We start from the raw sequence: 19,322 nt of genomic DNA on the forward strand, positions 1-19,322 counted from the left end.
TAATTTACAATGCAGCCACGATAAATTTGTAAAAACATATTTTAATTCACCCTCATCGTGTACTAATTACGGTATATGCTAAAATAGCTTTATTATGTTAAAAATTAAATATATTGTTAGAATTCTCATATTATTAGAATTTTAAAAGTAATTTGTTATTAATTTTCATAATCAAATATTTAATCTGTTGTGCAGAAAAATTACAATTAATTTAATTATTTCACTATCGCTACATTGTATTTTAAAATTTTATAATCTTTACAATATAAATTTTTTTGAGAAAAGAATTTTATACTTAATTTTGAATAAAACTTTATTTACCTATCACACATGAATTATATTTTCTACACTATATAATATAATTATATGTTAATATAATATATTCAACAATACGTAGTCAATACTGTTTTCAGTGATACGACAGTGTTTCACCGTGGACGCCAACGCGGTATGCAGTTACGCATTTGCATCCTAGCCTGTCTCCTATTGAAGGGGGTAAGCATAAACACATTTTTTCTCACGAATCTTTCTCCGTCCGAAAAATAGATCAATCCCATATTGCATCCATGTACAATCGCGTTAAGCGCATTTCAAGAGCGCGTCATGTGAGAAGAGAGAGTTAACACAGGTCTTGCATCCGATCGATCATCGTAAAGGCGCTCGATCATTGTGCGTAACATCGTCGTCGATCAAATGCAATCTCGGGAGACGAAAGAAAAACGATGAACGAGATTCGTGCAGGCACATATTGCCATTGGCTCTGTTTCATCTCGAGCGAGACCACCTGGGGACGCAAAGGCACGAGGGATAGGTCTCTCTGTCTCTTTCTCTGTCTCCCTCTTGGCGCGTAGGTAATTACTACATTATAACCCAGATATATCGCGACGGGTATACAAGCACGTGGCCGGGCAATGCCGTTACCCAGTGCTCTGACCCAGAGCTAAGGGCAGAACTCGCCCGGTTTGACTCGGTTGTCCCGATGTCTCAAAATGGTGCGGCGCTCTGATCCGCTGCTGCTGTCTACCGCGGGAGAGACCCGAGTAACGTTTCATCGGCTCCGCTCTCTTACAAGGTGCTGCACAAAAATCTCGCGCGCGGAACGACCGGTTTCTTTGCACGCGCGCGGTCGGTGTACCCTTTTCATTCCTGCATTCCTGTGGCCCGACACAATTTTCGATGCACACATGTGCGCTCATCGGCGCGCGTCTTCTTTATTTCTCCCGGTCTCAACCTCTCGGTCGACGATTATCGTTAGCCTTATAAGAGAACGACGAGGTAGAACGGGATATGAATGAAACGCGCGCGTCGTTACCGCATCCGCGTGAATGGCGCGCGCTTTCCGTCTCTTCTGTATGCTCTTCGTCTGTCCGCCACCGATATGTCTATGTGAATTATGTGGGATAACGGTTTTAACGAAATCTAGTTACTCGTTCCTAGATGGGCTTTGAAAAGTTATTGCGGATATCTGAGAAACTGTGCTTTTTGAGAATAAAATAAGAAATTGCGAAATCATTATTTGCCATGTCCTTTTTGATCTAGAAAAATAAATAGAAAAGAAAATCGTCAAATTGTCGCGATCAGATATAAAGAATCGAATGACATTTTACGAGTCGAAGTGAAGATTATTGAACTGCATTTGACGTAACGTATAACGTGATGGCGTGATTCACCATTCATGCTTGGACCGCCATCAGCTGTATGGCTTCTTCGGCATCCTCGCTGTCGCGATGATCCGCTGCAAGTGACTCAGTAGGCCTCGGTCTGTCGCGAATTATGGGACGCGTGCATTGAAAATCCATGGGACGGGATAAGTGGATGGACGGGAGGGCGGACGAGAGAAGAGGATGAGAGAAGAAGAACCGCCGCCGAACGTGTACACGCTCCGCGCGGAACTGGCCGATTGACCCGCGGCTAAAGACACGGGTGGTCCGTTATGCCCTAAGGTCACGCGTGACGCAATCGGCCACTATAAAACGTACAAGTTCTATACGCAACCGACTCGTTGCTCCTATTCCGTCGCGAACTCCTTTTATCCTTCTCTTCGGACCTCTCTTACATCCCTTCCTCAAACGTCGAATGTGGCATTCGATATCGAACTAACTACGAACAAGTTTGTCGCCTTTTCCTCTCCTCCTCGCCGCGTCGTCCCTTTCCTCTCGCGCCATATCGCCTTCGGCTGTCGCCTTCGCCACCGGAAATAACTCTTTCGACGATCGCTCCATTTGTCCGATCCGATAATCGAGCCCGCGCCGCATTTCTCGGCGCGCGCGCGTCGCGATTCCGTCAAGCTTGACACACTTAGGCCTCCCATTGAGCACGTGAGAAGCGGATACCGTTGTATGGTCGTTTTTTTTTCATCTTCTCCTTTTCGATATATATTTTTTTTCGATATACATTCGATATACATATTTATGCGTATATAAAAATTAGCTTGTGTCTAAAACAACATAGGTTTGTCCGGAAAGTAATGCGTCGCATTTTTTTGTGACGCGACTATACATCGCAGAGCGATGGGACCGGTTGGGGAGGAAGGGGGGTACCCTTAGCTTTCCAACGGTAGGTCGCTCAATTGTTTCCATGCGCTTGGAGGGTTAGGACGGCTTATTCTGTGAACCTCTGCTTAGTGGTCGCGTCGAACTTGTGATGGAGAGAACGATAGAGCAACGCTATGCGATAAAGTTTTGCGTGAAGCTGGACAAGACGCCGCTGGAAACTTTTGAAATGCTCAAGAAAGTTTTCGGGGACGATTGCCTTTCCAAATCGCAGTCAAACAGATGGCACAAGATGTTTAGAGAAGGTCGGAAGGAGGTCGCCGACGAGGCCCGCGCAGGACGCCCGTCAACATCGCGAACGGACGACAATGTGACTCGTGTGCGCCAATTATTGAATTCAGACCGTCGAATGAATGTTCGCTTAATGTCGGAATTATTGAACTTGCCGAAAACGATTGTTCACGAGATTGTATCGGAAGACTTGGCCATGCGGAAGATTTGCGCAAAACTTGTGCCCAGAGTGTTGACCGATGCGCAAAAGCAACACCGAGTAGAAGTTTGTGAAGAACTCAAGCAACTCTGTGCAGATAATCCCAATTTCCTTCGGCCCCGGCGGACTTTTTTTTATTTCCTCGGCTGAAAAGGGAGCTCAAAGGACAACAGCTCGAGTCGGTTGACAACGTACAAGCTACTTCGACGGCCTCCCTGAACAGCATCCCAGTCAAGGAGTTCCAGAAATCTTATGACGCATGGAAATCGCGTTGGCAAAAATGTATTGACGCAGAAGGGTCATACTTCGAACAATTTTAAGTTGTTTTACCTATGCGATCAATAAATTATTTTTTAAAAAAATGCGACGCATTACTTTCCGGACAAACCCTGTATGCATAGTCTAAATATACATCGATACGCGTGAAATTAATTCTATAAAAATAAGATTAGTGAATGGGGATCCCAAATATGGTAATGTAGCCTCATTGAATCCATCGTAAACGTTCGTCGAATATAATGCATAATTAATGATGACGAAAAAAAGCGAGGAGATAGGAAAGAAGCGATGTTATAAATACGTGACTAGTTTTATAAGAATCTAATAAGTTCTTATGTTCGCGATAGCAAGATTATATTTTAATTAACCCGTTCCTATTGGATCGTTTTTAAAAATTTGCGGTACTTTTTGAAAAAAGTTGGAAGCAAAGATCTATTCGTCGCACATATTGATTGTTTGTATTTTTCTTACAGCTGGCTCGAGCCGAAGAAGTAGAAGTCGTGGAGGCGATTCCAGGGGAGGATAATCGGAGCGAAAATTCGGCATTGAATCGCCAGGACAACGAGTTAAGTAATTCCGATCAATTGGCACTGGACTCTATAGCGGAGAAGGATGCGGGAGGAAATCATTACAAGCCAGGAGCTCTTCGGGGCCACCCTCTGCTACCACCTGGACGAGGCGCGTTAAGTCTGCCACGTCCGCATCACAATATCGCTTATCACGGTCCGCCGCCGCCGTTGCCACCTTCTAAAGCGCAACCGGAAGCAATGGATAAGATTTATACGACCGGTGGTGGTCTCACCACTGCTGTCGGCGTCGAACCCTGGCCGGTGGCGACGCCCGATATGCCGAAGATCGTGTCGCTGGACGTGAAGTGCGAGAAGAATCTGATGAAGGTTTATCTGGGCTTCGACAAGCCGTTCTACGGGATCGTCTTCAGCAAGGGCCACTATAGCAACGTAAATTGCGTCCACCTGCCAGCGGGACTGGGTCGTACGTCTGTCAATTTCGAAATCAGCATACACGCGTGCGGCACAGCTGGTAACACGGAGAACGGACTATACGGCTACGGTGCCGAGTCTGGTTCCGGGACGTACTTCGAGAACATCATAGTGGTGCAGTACGATCCACAGGTGCAGGAGGTCTGGGATCAGGCGCGCAAGCTGCGCTGCACCTGGCACGATCTATACGAAAAGTCGGTCACATTCCGTCCGTTCCCCGTCGACATGCTGGATGTGGTACGCGCAGACTTTGCCGGCGACAACGTGGGATGTTGGATGCAGATACAGGTCGGGAAGGGACCGTGGGCCTCCGAGGTCTCGGGACTCGTCAAGATCGGTCAGACGATGACGATGGTGCTCGCGATCAAGGACGACGACTCTAAGTTTGACATGCTCGTGAGAAACTGCATGGCGCACGACGGTAAACGCGCGCCGATACAACTGGTGGATCAACGCGGCTGCATAACGCGACCTAAACTGATGTCCCGATTTACCAAGATCAAGAACTTCGGCGCCTCGGCGTCGGTGCTGTCGTACGCCCATTTCCAGGCGTTCAAATTCCCGGATTCCATGGAGGTGCACTTTCAATGCACCATACAAATCTGTCGGTACCAGTGTCCGGAACAGTGCTCGGAATCGTTGCCCTTCCTGGACAGTCAGGGTCTTCTGGAGAATCATCCGCATCATCACGTGGCGACAAACGGACATCCCGATGTCGGATACGGTTTACCACCTCCGATCCCGCTACCGTTGGAAGCCTATTTACAGGCGGCTGCCGGGCAACCTCGGGACGAGAGAAGAAGAAAGTCTCGAGAGATCTCGCACAATCCGCAGAAGGCCGTCGGTGTGAATCGAATCATCCGGGTAGTCTCGACCGGCGACTTGACCTTCTCCATCGATGAGGGCAACAACAGCGGCGAACAGTTGGTGAACGGCGGACAGACGATGGTATTCCCGCAACGTGTTCACGAGAACGCAGCCAGCTCGAGCATGATCTGCATGACTACTCCCGGATTCGCGATTACTCTCGTCGTATTACTCGCCATTCTACTTTCTTCGTGCGTGCTCTCGGCCTATCTCTTCATGCGTCTCAGGCCCTTCTCGGCGAGAGCCAAAAAATCCAACGTCGCCGCGTATAACGACGGCGTAACGAAGAAATCTTCGAGAACGTGCTTCTACTCATAGAGATATACTCGCGAAAATTGCCTCGTGTCCACCCTGAATCCACTCCAGCGCGATCTCGATATCCGCGCCGGAAGAGCGGCCGTCAAATTGGACGGCCCTCTTCTCGGAAGAACCGGTTTACGCGATATCGTTGAAACGTCGTTGGAGGTCAGTACGTCCGTAGAACGAATGCGGTCGCGCGGAGGAAAAAGGAAATTGGTCTCGGTCGCCACGTCGCGCCAGACTAATAAATTAGCGGTAAACGGGTAGAAGAATCACGTTCGTGCTTTTTTATTTATTTATTTATTTTTTTTTAATACTTTTGGCCATTAACCGACAGTATTCTTCTATATGTACACGCGTATGCAGAATTTCTTTTAATAAAGCAGATTGCAGCGGAGCATCTTCTGCAAGGAAAACTTTGCATGAACTGGTCTTCGAAATCACGAATCTTCAGGTTTCGTAGAGGCTATCGAATGTCGCAAGCACGACCCTGCGTGAAGTTATTTTCTCGGATACCAACAGCAATATTGTCTTACGATAACTAGGCAGTACTTCGTGTCACTCGGTATTTCGCGGCCTCCACGTGGAGTCATGCTTCGTCATAATGAAACTTAAGCTCAGGCCTATATAGGCATAACATAGGCGATATACGCCGAAAATTTAGTCAAAGATAATCAAATCTATTTCTGCGTTTATTACCTATGTATGTATTTGTATTTAGTCTCTTCTTTCGTTTCTCGGTATTTGGGACTCTATCATTTAACAAATCGTTGCTCAATAATGTGGGTGACAGTAAGGCTGAAATTTCGCAAAAATAGCCTACAACGATATTTAAGTAATGTTAATAATGTTAATGTTAATAATATATCATATAATTATTTATATTTATTATCTATCTAAATTATTTTCTTAAAAATATTTTTACAGACAGAATTTAATAAACTTTCATTTATATGAGACAAATGAAATAAAGTTATAAGATATACAAGTATTATATATCACTCCTTTGCAATCAATAAATTAAGTAATTAACAATAAACGCGTACGTATACAATACGCCGCATCAATGGGAAATTTTCAAATATATAAAAGTACATAATTATTTAAGCGTTACTCTAATAGTTTGTTCTAAGTTGCTCGTCTTAAAATGACAAGTTGTGCCAAAATGTTGCATTAATATTACATAAATCGATAAATAATAAATTTCAGTTATAAGATAAAGTGTTTCACTTTGTTGTGCCGTATGAATATCAAGCAGCGCTCAAGAAAATATAGTTGATAAAGTTGTCGAATTTATAATTCTCATTTATTTTTTTCAGATTTATTATTATTATGATCAGTGGAGCACTGCTTATTCATCATTATATCGATGCAGTACTAAGAAAACTCGCATTAATAATGTAAAAACGATTAAATGAAGAAATTCATTACATTCGTCACAATTATCAGTCATATCGGAACATAGATTATTGAACCATGAATTTAATTGGGAGGATGTAAAAGTCTTAGACGAGGAGCCTTTTTTAGGTAAACGTTTGATATCCGAAATGATCCACATAAAACGTCAGAAGAATAGTTTAAATTTACATAGTGACACTGATAAATTAAATGAGAATCTTGATCTGCTAATAGAAAAATTTACCAAAATCTAGCTTTGTGATTTTACATAGCCGGGTTTTTTTGTTAGTCTTTTGACATGAGTGCCGATTAGTTTAGTTGTTTTTATTTTTATTTTTATTTTCATATTTTACTTTTATATTTGTTTTTTACGTATATATGTATCGACTGTGTCGAGGTAGAATACCGCACAGTCGTTAGAGTGATGTGTCACGTGTAGCATCGTCTTCTCTCTGTTTTTGCTGTCGGGGTGAGTGTTCTTCCCGGTTTTTAATTTTTAATTCTTGTGAATTGTTCTACGTTTAATTTATACCATGTTGATTAGTGTTGGTAAGGGAGTCACGGCTCTGCTTCCTTCCTGACGATGGTCACCGTTAGGGAGACACTCCGACGGCCGGACGGTTTAAATAGGGAGGAGAATGATATTTAATTTATTTGCGGATTGTATGTATACGAGTTTTATAATTTTCTGATTGTACCGATTATCTTCTATTTCTGTTTCTTTGTATTTTGCAGCTACTGAAGAAGACCCGAAGTGGGTCGAAACGTTTAGAATTTAATAAATGAGTTTGATTTGAGATCTCATTTTAATTTATTAATTTTGTGCATGTCATCCGCATAGGCTCCGATTGCCGTCGATATTTTATTTTTATTGTAACATAATAATTTGAGCCGAGATTAACAGTTTTTTTATATTAAATGAAGAAAGTTATTAATTCGATAAGTTATATACGCAGTATATTTATGCAGTCATTAGTTTATATATTTACAGCGTGATCTGTTTAGTGCATAAGATAGATCTGCATATATTAATATGTCAGGTGTGTCAAAAGTTGTGTATTTCCGTTTTTTGGCTATCTAATTTTTCTTTTTTTAATCTCATATACAACTATTTTGTTATTTTATTAATCAGTGAAAACAGTTGATGTATTTTTGTATACGAAATAAATGACAATTGGAATTCAATCGTGTATATTCAAGGTTTTGTAAATATTTATTTATTGCCATTAATATTTATTTATATATATTAAATAAAAACATAATCTTTTTAACTAAATAATCATATTGTCGCCTTTTACTTTTGCCCGAACGGTTTGCCATTCACTGTCAAGTAATGCCAGCGTTCAAACCTAATAGTTCCTTAATGTTGATGTTGCCGCGCTTTAATTTAAGCGTATGGAAAGTTTTTACACATGTATACATGCATGAATAACTTAGAATCTACTCTTAAATATACTTGGCAGCTTGCAAGTTAATCTGAACGTGAATAAAGTACATATAACTTTAAATAATTCGTCCGTTATTAAAATCCACTTGGATCCTGGCCTGCTCTCGCATAAGAGACAAAAATAGACCGTACAAAAAATATACGTCCACACCGTAAATATTTTTTAAAAGGTTGTCTTTGCATGAGACATTTTAATATGAATATTAGCAATACATTTACTTACGTATACTCAGGTATAAAGAACTCGGTCGTAACGAATCGTGTGTTCACAACGACAGTTTATATAATGTGCTACGATTTGCGACATTCTATCTATACATGTGATTTGAGGAAAATAAAAAATAGCAAATCGTAAAACTCTCCCGTCAGATCTTTGCGCACAAGCCCGGAAAGTCGTCGAAGCTTTAGAAGATGAAGGAAGTGTTGGAAAATTAAATATTTATTTTCTTCCTTTGCCACGTAGACTTCCCAAAAACTGTTAACGCATATTTTATACACATTTGCCACATCCGAGATAAATATTACTTTTAGCCTCCTTAGAGCAAATCGTTTTAACGCGATCTCTATTTCTAGGTAAATAAAATGTCGTAGCACCGGACGACTCAATATCCTACAATTCATAAACATAATATATAAATATATATACTTGTGTTAATAATGTCTAAAACAACAACTTTTTTAAACCGTAAGCGATGCTTCGCGACCCATTGTATTCGTCGACTTGACAACAGAATCACGAATAATACATCCGCATTTCCGGAAGACATTTTGACGCGCCAGAACAATCGTATACCTGCGATATCATTTTTGTATGACAAAATGTTTTATTCTTATTAAAAATGCATTACTAATATAATAATTATGGTTACTTTCAATAATTATGATTATTTCCAATTTTCCTAAATTATTGTCTTCACACATAAAAACACACAAACATACATATACACATTCATGCACACAATATATACTCACGATTTTTTATTATTTATCAAGGCACCAAAAAATCTCCATGAAAATGCAACCCATTTATATAGATAACAAATCTCCCCTATAATTTTCTGTAGGTTTAATGCAATTTTTTAAGATTTTTGTTTTTATTTCTACTTAGTTTGTTTTTATATATAATTTCTTAATGTATATATTATAATCTGTAGTATATTTATCAGAGTCAGAGAGCAGAGTATTTTTTATTCTTCAACGATATATTCTTCTGAAATAATTCGGTTAATAAGGTTTATATATAAAGAAACTTGTATAAAAAAATAAGACAAGATGCATATAACGCGAAATTAATTAATGTTCAGATAAAATAACAAATACTTATTAGTGTTTAATTATTGAATTAATTGATTACTGAAAAATTCAAAGTTATATAAAAATGAAAAGAAAAGAAAAAATCAAGACGATATCCATGAAGGCTAATGTTAAAACAAATAGATTCGCTAAGATCAGGCTACATACGTATTCTACTAGAAACGGGGTCCTCGAGGACTACGATTCGCGAGAGCTCGGTAGTCTATCGTCGCGCGATTCGCATAGGAAGACAATCGGACAATTAGTGTCGATAATTATCTCCCTTCTTCCATATTGCACCCGATTATTCTCTCGATTGAGTATGAGTCGAGCACGCAATTACGATACTTGTTACGCATCTACCATACTTTGTACAGCGTACATTATTATTGCACATTGTCTGTCCTTGGACGCACCTTTAAAGCCGATGGTCAGCCTCGCTCGACCGACGGATCCGCAGCGACCTGCGAAGCCATCGCATTCGTCTGCTTCAGCTCCTCGGAATTATGAGAAGCGGCGGATCGCGTCGTACAACGTACGCGTAGCAGACCATAAGACAGCCAGCCGTTGTTATTGCTGGTGTGGACGTCGGTCTGATTGCTCTCCCTGTTGCCAGCGGTGACCTCTCGCTGCGCCTGCAGCCGGTGCAACATCGCGCCGGCAACGAGGGCGGAAACGACCGCCGAGAGCGCGACGACGATGAAGAGCGCGCTGAAACCCGGCATCGGCAAGCAGATCCCGTAGACAACCTCCTCGCGTATTCTACCTTGGAAAACCGTCACCGCCTCGGCGTGCGTATCAGGACTGAAGGCGAGATCCGCCTCGGAGATGACCTCGTAGATACCGCTGACGCCGACGTCAGCGCTGCGCGCCTTCCGGTCTGTCACTGTCACCGAGCGTTTTCGACGAACGGCACTCGCTGTCAGCGGCGTCGCCGGCATCGCGTCGCCGGAATCCTCCTCGAGATTCCGCGGTCCATGCGGGAATTGATCTTGCTCGCTCTGATCGTATCTGGTCACCAGCGGCGATGGTTCCTGAAAAAGGATAAACGGTGAGCTGTTTTTGCGTCTTTTTTTTTCAAGAGAAGATGCAACGTGGTCTCCTGTCTAAAAGATTTAAGTACCATAAGTGGCTTCGACAAATCGATCTCGTCTAGATGGATCTCGCTATCGTGCTGTGTTTCGACAGTCACGATCGGTGATAATCGATTGCCCGTCTGGGCCTGCGCTTTCGGAATCGACTTTTCAACGTCCAGGAAATGCCCGCCGATCGACGTCACCTCGTCGCCGTTCTGTATAACGTCTTCGTACAGAGAACTGTCACCCTGTTCCCCGTCTCCGTTGTCCTCGTTGTCCTTGTCCGCGCTGCTATTATCATCATTCGAGGCAATAGAAGTCGCCGTACTGTCTATATACTGCGGTCGTATCTGGTCCTTCCTCTCCTGAATGTAATGAGCTACGGAGCCACTTAGTTGACAATGATCCAGGCAACCGTGTCGGCATATCTCCACCTTTACGTCAAAATATTTTCCAATTTGTAAGAAATAATACCTTATTGTTATAAAAAAAAAAAAAAAAAAAAAAATGTAACATTCTTGTGTTCTCACGACACATGTACACATACTTTGCATTTAATGTGAACACTTAACGCGTCCGGGAACTTGAACGCATGGAAGAAGGCGTAAGTGATGACGGTCGCGCGGTCGTCCGAGCCGCGCGCCTTCAAGAACCGGCTGATCATCTTCGGCCTCAGCACGCAGCCGAACTCGTCGCTTAGCTGTATCGTATGACCACCGCCGTCCGAAGCCACGCACGACTTGACCCGCATGTCGAACTCACCTGCGCCCGGTTAATAACAGAGAATTACGTTAGCGTACGTCCGCGCGAAACCTGAGCGAGCTATGGAGTCTATTCTCTTGTAGAGCTCGTTACCTCGATAATCGTTTATGGCGATGACCAGAGTGAGAGTAGAGCCAAGAGGCACAATTCCAGATACGGGCGGCGCCCACGGACCCTTTCCGTGCTGAATTTCCATCCAGCAGTCCACGTTATCGCCTGCAAAATGATAAGAAAAAATATTACTCGTCATTCAAATTTATGAGATTAGCAAACATCAAATGTTATTTGATTTAAAGATGGAATAATTTATATTATTTATATGATAAGCAAATGCATATGTTAAAACTTTTAATTTGTAAACAAAAGTTGTAAAAATTAAAATTAATAAGATTATAATTGTGTGATTAAATATTGAATCTTTATCAATCTATTCAAAAGGCAAAATTGGGAATTAAATCATTGAAGACCACTAAACACTTTTTTCAATATTATTGATTTAAATGTTTTATATATATGCTTAATTCGAGACAAAGTTAAAATGGTTTAAAATAAATATATGATGAATATTAAAAAATTGAAAAATGTTTGAGCTTACTGAATCCAATGTTAAAATTAATGAATATAAAATATGATGAATTTAATATGACGATTATTTTAAATTGCAATTTTTCTGCGGCGTATAATAATAGATTCGATATTTTAATCACACATATAAAACATTTTATTATTGTTTAACACTCGACGTGTAAATTGCGTGTGCGTATATATTAATGTCTTGCACATAAATATCATGTATGTATATATTACCGCACGTGATGTGCTCGCTTTATACTGACTGCGATTTATGTATGTAAGGTAAACTTAAATTAACCGATATGTGTGACTCTGCGGTTTTCACATGCGGTCAGCCACGAACGGGTGCACGAGTTGCAACGTGTGTCTCGTGATCTCATTCGCTTGTATTAAATGCACCGACTGTCTATCTATCTTTAACGCTGAAAGGCAGACTAGCCGTACCTGCTGCTTTAATGCAAGTAGAACTGCGTGTATCGCGAAACATTACGGGATGAATTTAACCGTGATATTAGAAAGACTCATCGAGGGAACTTTACAGAGAGAGAGAGAGAGAGAGAGTGCGCGATTCTCTCCGTTGTTTAAGATTGTTTACAGCAACAGATGGCAATCGCAAGATACTTCTCGTACATGCGGATGTCGCGCAATAAGTCTCTCTATAAGATAACTTGTAAGAGCTCGTGAAATGTATGCCGATGATTCATCTCCATTAAGTAATAACATCTGTATAATCTATAAAGGTGTCCATACCTCTAAAGTCCAGCTGTATGACGTCGAGGTCCGCGATAACCATCGGCGGTTTCGACGCGGTCTTTTCGTAATCGTTGAACCATTCGCACCGCAATCGTTTAGCCTCGTCCCAAACCTCGAGGAGGTCCTTATCGTATTGGACCACCACGGTATTCTCATAAAACTGTCCATGCATATCCGGTTTGGTACCGCATCTGGGGAACGAAATAAGTACACAAAGACATAGAGATTCTCTGCAATGTCTGATAAATATAAGCTCATTGTGGCTCATTGAAATTTAATACGACGCAAGAATAGAGAGATGATGAAAGAGAGAGAGAGAGAGAGCGAAACAATCTGGCGTCATATTATTATTATTATTATTACCATCTCGCATAGTGTTGCAAATAAATAAATGCGTGCGAAAATGGGAAAGTTGAAATGAGATGTTCTCAGGGATAGAGAGTATATTATATTCCTTGACTAATCGCGCTCTATCCGCGCGGAATCGGGAACTTACCTCGCATAAGCTATCCGGAAGGTGAAGAAAGTCTGACCGGTGGACGGTGGAACGTAGATGCATCGCGGATCCGCGTGCTGACCCTTGGACGAAACGATACCCTCGAAGGGCTGCGAGAACGAGAGGTGCACGTCCATATGATCTTTTCCGCACATCACCTCCAAGGACTGGATGGCCGGCATCCCTTCCGGTCTCTCCAGCGGCCAAATGTCGCTATTGCTACTGACGCTCCTCAGGCCAACCACCTGCGAATTCGAAGAATATTATGCATTTGTCCTTTGAACTCTCTCTCTCTCTCTCTCTCTCTTCTCTTTCTCTCGCAGTCTTTATTCTCTGCCATTCCTTCGCTTATTGTCCGACACGCACGTACGACTCCGTGAAGCTCGCGGCTTCGAAGTTACGTACGTAAAACGGAAAGAATATCAACGGTAAAAATTGTCGATCCTATATACCCTCCTCGCGGCGCAAGAAAATTGCTCTCCGGTGCACAGAAGGGTCATCGGGTCGAAACATACGCCGAGATTGCTATATCCGGCAAAAACGTTCGACCGAGACGTTAGCGTAAGTCACGATCGTTGCAGATAATAATGCGCATAAATTTGCATAAATGTATTTTCAATCATCATAAACGTTTTCGAGGTTTCTCTGTGATTCGTAGGTGATTAAATATTTGCGATTAAAAGAAATACAGAGTAGAACTGTACAATAAATATTGTCATTACAGAGGATATCTATCGTTGGTACGGAATTACTCGACGACGGTAAGAAAAGCGTATAGTTCGATTCAATTGAAACATCCATTTCCCCACTCTCTTCCCCCTCCTAATATGTCCACGTCGGAAATCATTAGCCATAAATCAAGTTCATTACCGTACTCGCGGATCGAGTCCCTCTTTTTTGCACACGGCGCGCTTAGAAAGGTCTACCGCGCGAGGATGGAGCCGTAATGAAAACTTAAGTACCAGTGTGTTTTCGCTCCGCCCGTCCATTAGACCCAAGATAATCCGTACGATTTAACCGTAAATACCTCTCACGCTCAATCGGAAACTGACAATCTCGCTCCCTCGCTTCGCCTCCGATATGCCGAGGCAAAATCGCGGCGCGAGTCGCACGACAAGAGTACGCATCGCAGCGTGTCTATCACGAATTAATCAACAACACGTACATACATGCATATACGTATACAGGGTGTCGCAGATCTGGATTATCTGTTAATGACAGATATCTGGTATCACGATCTTAAAGACGATTTTTTCTCAGTAAAAATGTCGAGGTACCAATCATTTTCGAGTTATAAGCGATTGAAAGTAAGAGGTTTTTCGCAAAGTAAGCCTTGTAGAAATAAAATAAAACCACATTCTTTAGTTAATTTCAAGAGTAGAGTTTATACTTTAATAGAATTTTAATTTCAGACTTAGTTACAAAGATACATGATGGCAAAAATTGGGAACATTCAACAAATGATGGTCTCCCTCAACATTTTTGTTAGGGAAAGTCGTTCTCGAATGATCCAAGAATCTGCCATTAACGGATGATTCAGTAGATCTGGGACACCCTGTATATGTGTGTATAGCTTTTATCTTGCATCACTGTGCATCCTTTCTGCTTCGAATGTAGGTATATTGCGAGCATTATTATATCCTTTTCCTTCTCTCTCTCTCTCTCTCTCTCTCTCTCTCTTGCATGTCTGCGGCACTGTTTAGCGAGACTACAAAAGTATTAATGGCGATGATGTTGTTTTGCACACCCCGCCTGACTGGTTCTCACGGCAGTAACGTACTATCTCATAAATCGAGCCAGGGCGCGGCGGATAATTAAATTTATTATCTCGTCATATTTATTATCTTAATAATATGATACTGTTATTGACGATATTTATTATTTTTTTTCTTGTAATAATATTACATTGATTGATAATATCCTGATTGCAATATACGTACCGGCACGCTATGGGAAAGTTTATTTGCGCGACGAGAAACTGCTCAATTCTAAAGTCGAATTGCATATGTATAATACAATAAAAGATAGAAATAAAAAATAATAAAAAAAAGATGTTATATATTGCCGGAGTAAATGGATGTTACTTCCTCTTTTATGCATAATGTGTTTACTCCTTTTTAAAATTTATAATAAAAATAGTGCAGTAAAACGTTGGACGTGAAAATGGACGCAAGATTTATAAATCCATTAACCGCACGCGTTTGCAATCTCGTTGCTAGGAATTATTACCAGTAGCAGGATGCATGTATACATTTTAGGTTTTGTACTATATGTACTTTATCGAGATTTATTTATAGCATTACCATTATCATGAAACTTTAAACACTTCGATACATCTGGTCTATTAAATGCAATCTAGATTATAGCTTTTAGTATACTTTTTGCTCCCGTTTATATTATGATTGGATCGAAATACTTTATCCTCTCTCTTTGTGCATTATGTGAATAAACACGTTTAATTACGTTTATTATGTTTATAACATTAGCTTTAAATTCAAGCAAGCGATATTAATTATTTTCAATTAACTTGTATACCTCAAAAGATATACATTGAATAACTAATAAAATTAACATGTTGATTGAACATCTAAATAAAAAAGATTATCCAATATTTGCCAAAATTTATATATTTAAATTTGCTCTCTTAAATTACTGAATCATATAAAATTGACAAATATATATAATAAGACAAATACAGTCATAAAGTAAAAAATTACAAAATAATTCATTTACCATTCCTTTTCTGTGCTGTAATAGTAATTTAACACTTTCGACACAAAAGTTTTTATGAATTTTCATAACGCAATTTTTTTTAAATAAACAATTAAAAGAATTCTTTGAAAAAATTCTAACAATATATAATCAATTTCAAAGAAAATTTGAAAAACTCTTATTGCAGATCACATTCTATAAAAATAGTGCAAGTTACAACTTTAATTTCAAATTTCTCAAAATTATAACACGACAAACATTTCTAAAGGCAAAATCATATCGCAAGCATAAAAAATCTGTAGAGTCATTTATCTTTTTTCTTAAAATATTTTTTATTAAACTATATAATCATACAAGAAGAAGAAATTCAAACAAACACATCGCCCATTCTCAAACGTTGCTCAGGAGATCGTAAATCATTGCACACTGTACTACGAACGTGCATATAGTGATCAGTCCGTGAAACATATCAGGCGTGTCTGTCTGGCGACACGTTTCTCAAAATGAAGGGACAGCTATACATACGGTAATGTATTAGTTCGCCATCGCGGAAAATAGTAGACGCGATGAGAGTGAGCGAGCGTGGCATCGTCGTCGAAGCGAGCAAGGTGTTCCCTATGTATTCCACGCTCGCGCCGTAACGGGAGAAGCGTCTTTACCGCTGCATTAACGGTCGCCGTTTTTCGCGCAAGTGAAAACATGTTTCTCTCTATGCTCCTACAATCGCACTGTTAAATGACAGCGTTTCATTAGAAATGATTACGCACCTGGCGGACGCCCGACGCGCGTACCCCTTTTTGCGTGCGCGTCGCGCAACATCGTATATCGATATACGTGCGATCGTTGACTCGAAGCTATTACCCTTTCCCATCGGGACAGAGCTCGACAGAATACTCTCTCTCTCTCTCTCTCTCTCGTATCATCAATTAAATTCGTTCATTGTTTAAAGAAAGAAAAAAAGAGCGAACGATTTATCGGCTGGAATATTCTTCTTCTCGCGGCAAAAATGACAAGTAATATTCGCATACGTCGAGGTCGTCGCGGTTTTACAACTTGTCGGGACTCTTGGTTACGACCTCTCTCGCGCGTACATCGGTATTCCAAGTTATTCGAGACGTGAAGCATCGGTAGGCGAATTTCCCATCGCGGCATAGGGTATATTCGCGTTCGAATACTAATGTCCGTCTGCGGGTAGTCGATTGTGTTCGTGACAGCGGAAATAGCCACCTCGCCGGCGGCCCGCGTGCGCCGATCGTGAGAGACGAAGAGGATCGGGGTCGAGACACACACGAGAGTATATATATATATATATATATATATATATAGAGAGAGAGAGAGAGAGAGAGAGAGAGACCTTACGACCGATTTTACTACTGACCTTCCTTAAACCTTCGGGAACTCCTATCTCGCAATTACGTAACCATTGATGGAATTTGACGTCAAACTATCGGATTATCCTCCGAGCGAGGATTTGCGGTAGTAGCAGAGGTCTCGGTTTAGGACAAAATGTGTATGTTCCCAAACTCACGGCGGATTACACCCTCGATTTCACCACTATTTTCTGAATTGCAAACTGCGATAGTATCCCTAGTAATATTAGTCTCGCCTGTCCCGGTCTACATTGGAAGAAATTATAGCGCTCCGAGAGATGTACAATAATAATCGTCGAATGGGCAAAACGCGCGTCTGTATTTCGCGAGCAAGGCCGCGAGATAAATTCCTCTTTCCTTTTCTCTCCTCTTCCTCTCTTTCTCATCGCACGGTACCGTCTCGACGTGTAGTTTCGCGCGCGCGGTTCTGAATAACCCGTGAGAAGAAGGAATGAGAGAGGGGAACCGAATGGAGGGTCGACGGGAAAGGGGACCTCGAGACGTGATAACGGTACCTAGAGTAGGCACGAATATCCGCCTGCAAGCTGTCGCGGCGGCTCCCGCCACGTCATCGCATTGTCATCCTAAACAGAGAGAAGACCGGCGAATTCCCGCGAATTATGTCGCGGGAACCCCTAACGCGCGGGTTTGTCCCCCTTTTATTTCCCGCGGAAAAAAAAGACAGTTATCGCAAATGTGACTATTACGTGACGAAGGACCGGTATGTGTATCGCTGCGGGGACCGTTATTCATTAATTATAGGATCTTCGCGGCAGAGTGCGTAGATCACGCCATTGGCCAAACACACTCGGAATTACGGGCCCATTATCGGAATCAGTGTGCGCGAGTGGGGTCGAACCATCCTACGTGCTCTAGGGCCTAATTGACCGACAAAAGAAAACCGCTAGAAGACGCGCGCGCGAGACGTAAAACGCAAGTCACGAATCTCTCCCTCTTTCTTTCTCGTGTGAGTTCTTCTATAACTCGCCGCCGCTAGTCAATACACGACTGTTCTTCCCGTGCTCCTGTCTCTCCTTAACGCAAACTCTCGTTCGCTCGCTCGCTCGTTATTAAGACGGCGAATCTGATGCCTCGGATTCTCGACGTCGATAGCTCCGCGCTGATGAACCTTTCTAATTGAGGACGAACAAGGCGATATCTCACAGAGACGGAACGTCGCAGTAATTATTTAGCATTACCTCCGACCTGAACAATGAGAATTACGCGGAATTGGAATATCGCAGACAGACGTCTTACTCAAAGTGTGTTAAACGTTACATTAATCTCCGATGCGAGAATTAATCTTCGAGAATTAATCTCCGAGAATTTAGGAACAACGTTAGGCGATAAATTATCTTGTAATTTCTAGGAGGGGTGCGGAAGGATTCTGGAGACGGGGAGAATGTGTTGTCGTCAGTTTGGCACTAATTCAAAATCCATTGAAATATCGTTTCTCATCGTGTGTTGATACGAACTGGTTTAGCAAGAGTCGCTTAACGACGATATCCAATTCGCATCGATATCCAATTTTGCAAATTGCGGCTCGCATTCGCTTGACTCACCATATAGATCAGCGTACGTAGCAACTTCCACACCCCTGGCATCCTGGAGATCCCAGCCTCTCACGACGTAACACCGTCCTGCCCTGCAAAAAAAGAAGAAAGAAACACATAGACGCACAAATCCTGCATTAGGGTCCGACGTACGAAGATTTTCAGTCGGCTCTACGCTAACATACCCGAAGCCGGATCTATTTTAATTTATCCGACCACCATGGTCTAGCGAGCAAATTAACCGGGCGCCGTTCGCGCAGGTCGCGCTTCGGATCCCAAGGAGGTCTCGGGCGCAAAATTGATCCGCCCGCGGAGAAATCGTGGTTACGAGGAGTTTCGAGGTAGGACGCGCGCGTTCGTGAAATCGGAATTGTGAGAAAACGAGGAAAAATTGGAGCGATGTATATACGTGTACCTAATTTCGAGTATGTGTCTGTTTATCGAGTGCAGTTTGACACGA

At 41.8% G+C, this 19,322-nt stretch overlaps 2 protein-coding genes across 2 annotated transcripts; one reads left to right on the forward strand and one right to left on the reverse strand.

The window, feature by feature from the left end:
* The first annotated feature begins 429 nt into the window (after positions 1 to 429).
* dy (transmembrane protein dusky) lies at positions 430 to 6,244 on the forward strand. Its single transcript, XM_085489174.1, has 2 exons — positions 430 to 495; positions 3,735 to 6,244. Exons 1-2 carry the CDS (start codon positions 451 to 453, stop codon positions 5,445 to 5,447), a joined length of 1,758 nt encoding a protein of 585 aa, XP_085345300.1. The 5' UTR covers positions 430 to 450; the 3' UTR covers positions 5,448 to 6,244.
* A 3,432-nt stretch (positions 6,245 to 9,676) lies between these two features.
* Positions 9,677 to 18,946, reverse strand: m (zona pellucida domain-containing protein miniature). The gene is made up of 7 exons (XM_029311850.2): positions 18,872 to 18,946; positions 13,228 to 13,472; positions 12,729 to 12,922; positions 11,499 to 11,621; positions 11,191 to 11,405; positions 10,691 to 11,077; positions 9,677 to 10,601 (listed from the first exon to the last, which is right to left on the reverse strand). Exons 1-7 carry the CDS (start codon positions 18,911 to 18,913, stop codon positions 9,999 to 10,001), a joined length of 1,809 nt encoding a protein of 602 aa, XP_029167683.1. The 5' UTR covers positions 18,914 to 18,946; the 3' UTR covers positions 9,677 to 9,998.
* Positions 18,947 to 19,322: the final 376 nt, after the last annotated feature.

Source organism: Nylanderia fulva, unplaced genomic scaffold (assembly GCF_048542155.1).
Source record: "Nylanderia fulva isolate GAGA-0341 unplaced genomic scaffold, ASM4854215v1 Scaffold8, whole genome shotgun sequence".
Lineage (NCBI taxonomy): Eukaryota > Metazoa > Arthropoda > Insecta > Hymenoptera > Formicidae > Nylanderia > Nylanderia fulva.

Excerpts from the sequence above, each read along its gene's own strand:
- dy (XM_085489174.1), top strand. The coding sequence starts at position 451 with ATGCAGTTACGCATTTGCATCCTAGCCTGTCTCCTATTGAAGGGG. Across the intron at positions 496-3,734 it reads CCTGTCTCCTATTGAAGGGG|CTGGCTCGAGCCGAAGAAGT; the intron begins GTAAGCATAAAC and ends TTTTTCTTACAG.
- m (XM_029311850.2), bottom strand. The coding sequence starts at position 18,913 with ATGCCAGGGGTGTGGAAGTTGCTACGTACGCTGATCTATATG. Across the intron at positions 13,473-18,871 it reads TACGTACGCTGATCTATATG|GTGGTTGGCCTGAGGAGCGT; the intron begins GTGAGTCAAGCG and ends TCGAATTCGCAG. Across the intron at positions 11,622-12,728 it reads CATACAGCTGGACTTTAGAG|GCGATAACGTGGACTGCTGG; the intron begins GTATGGACACCT and ends ATCATTTTGCAG.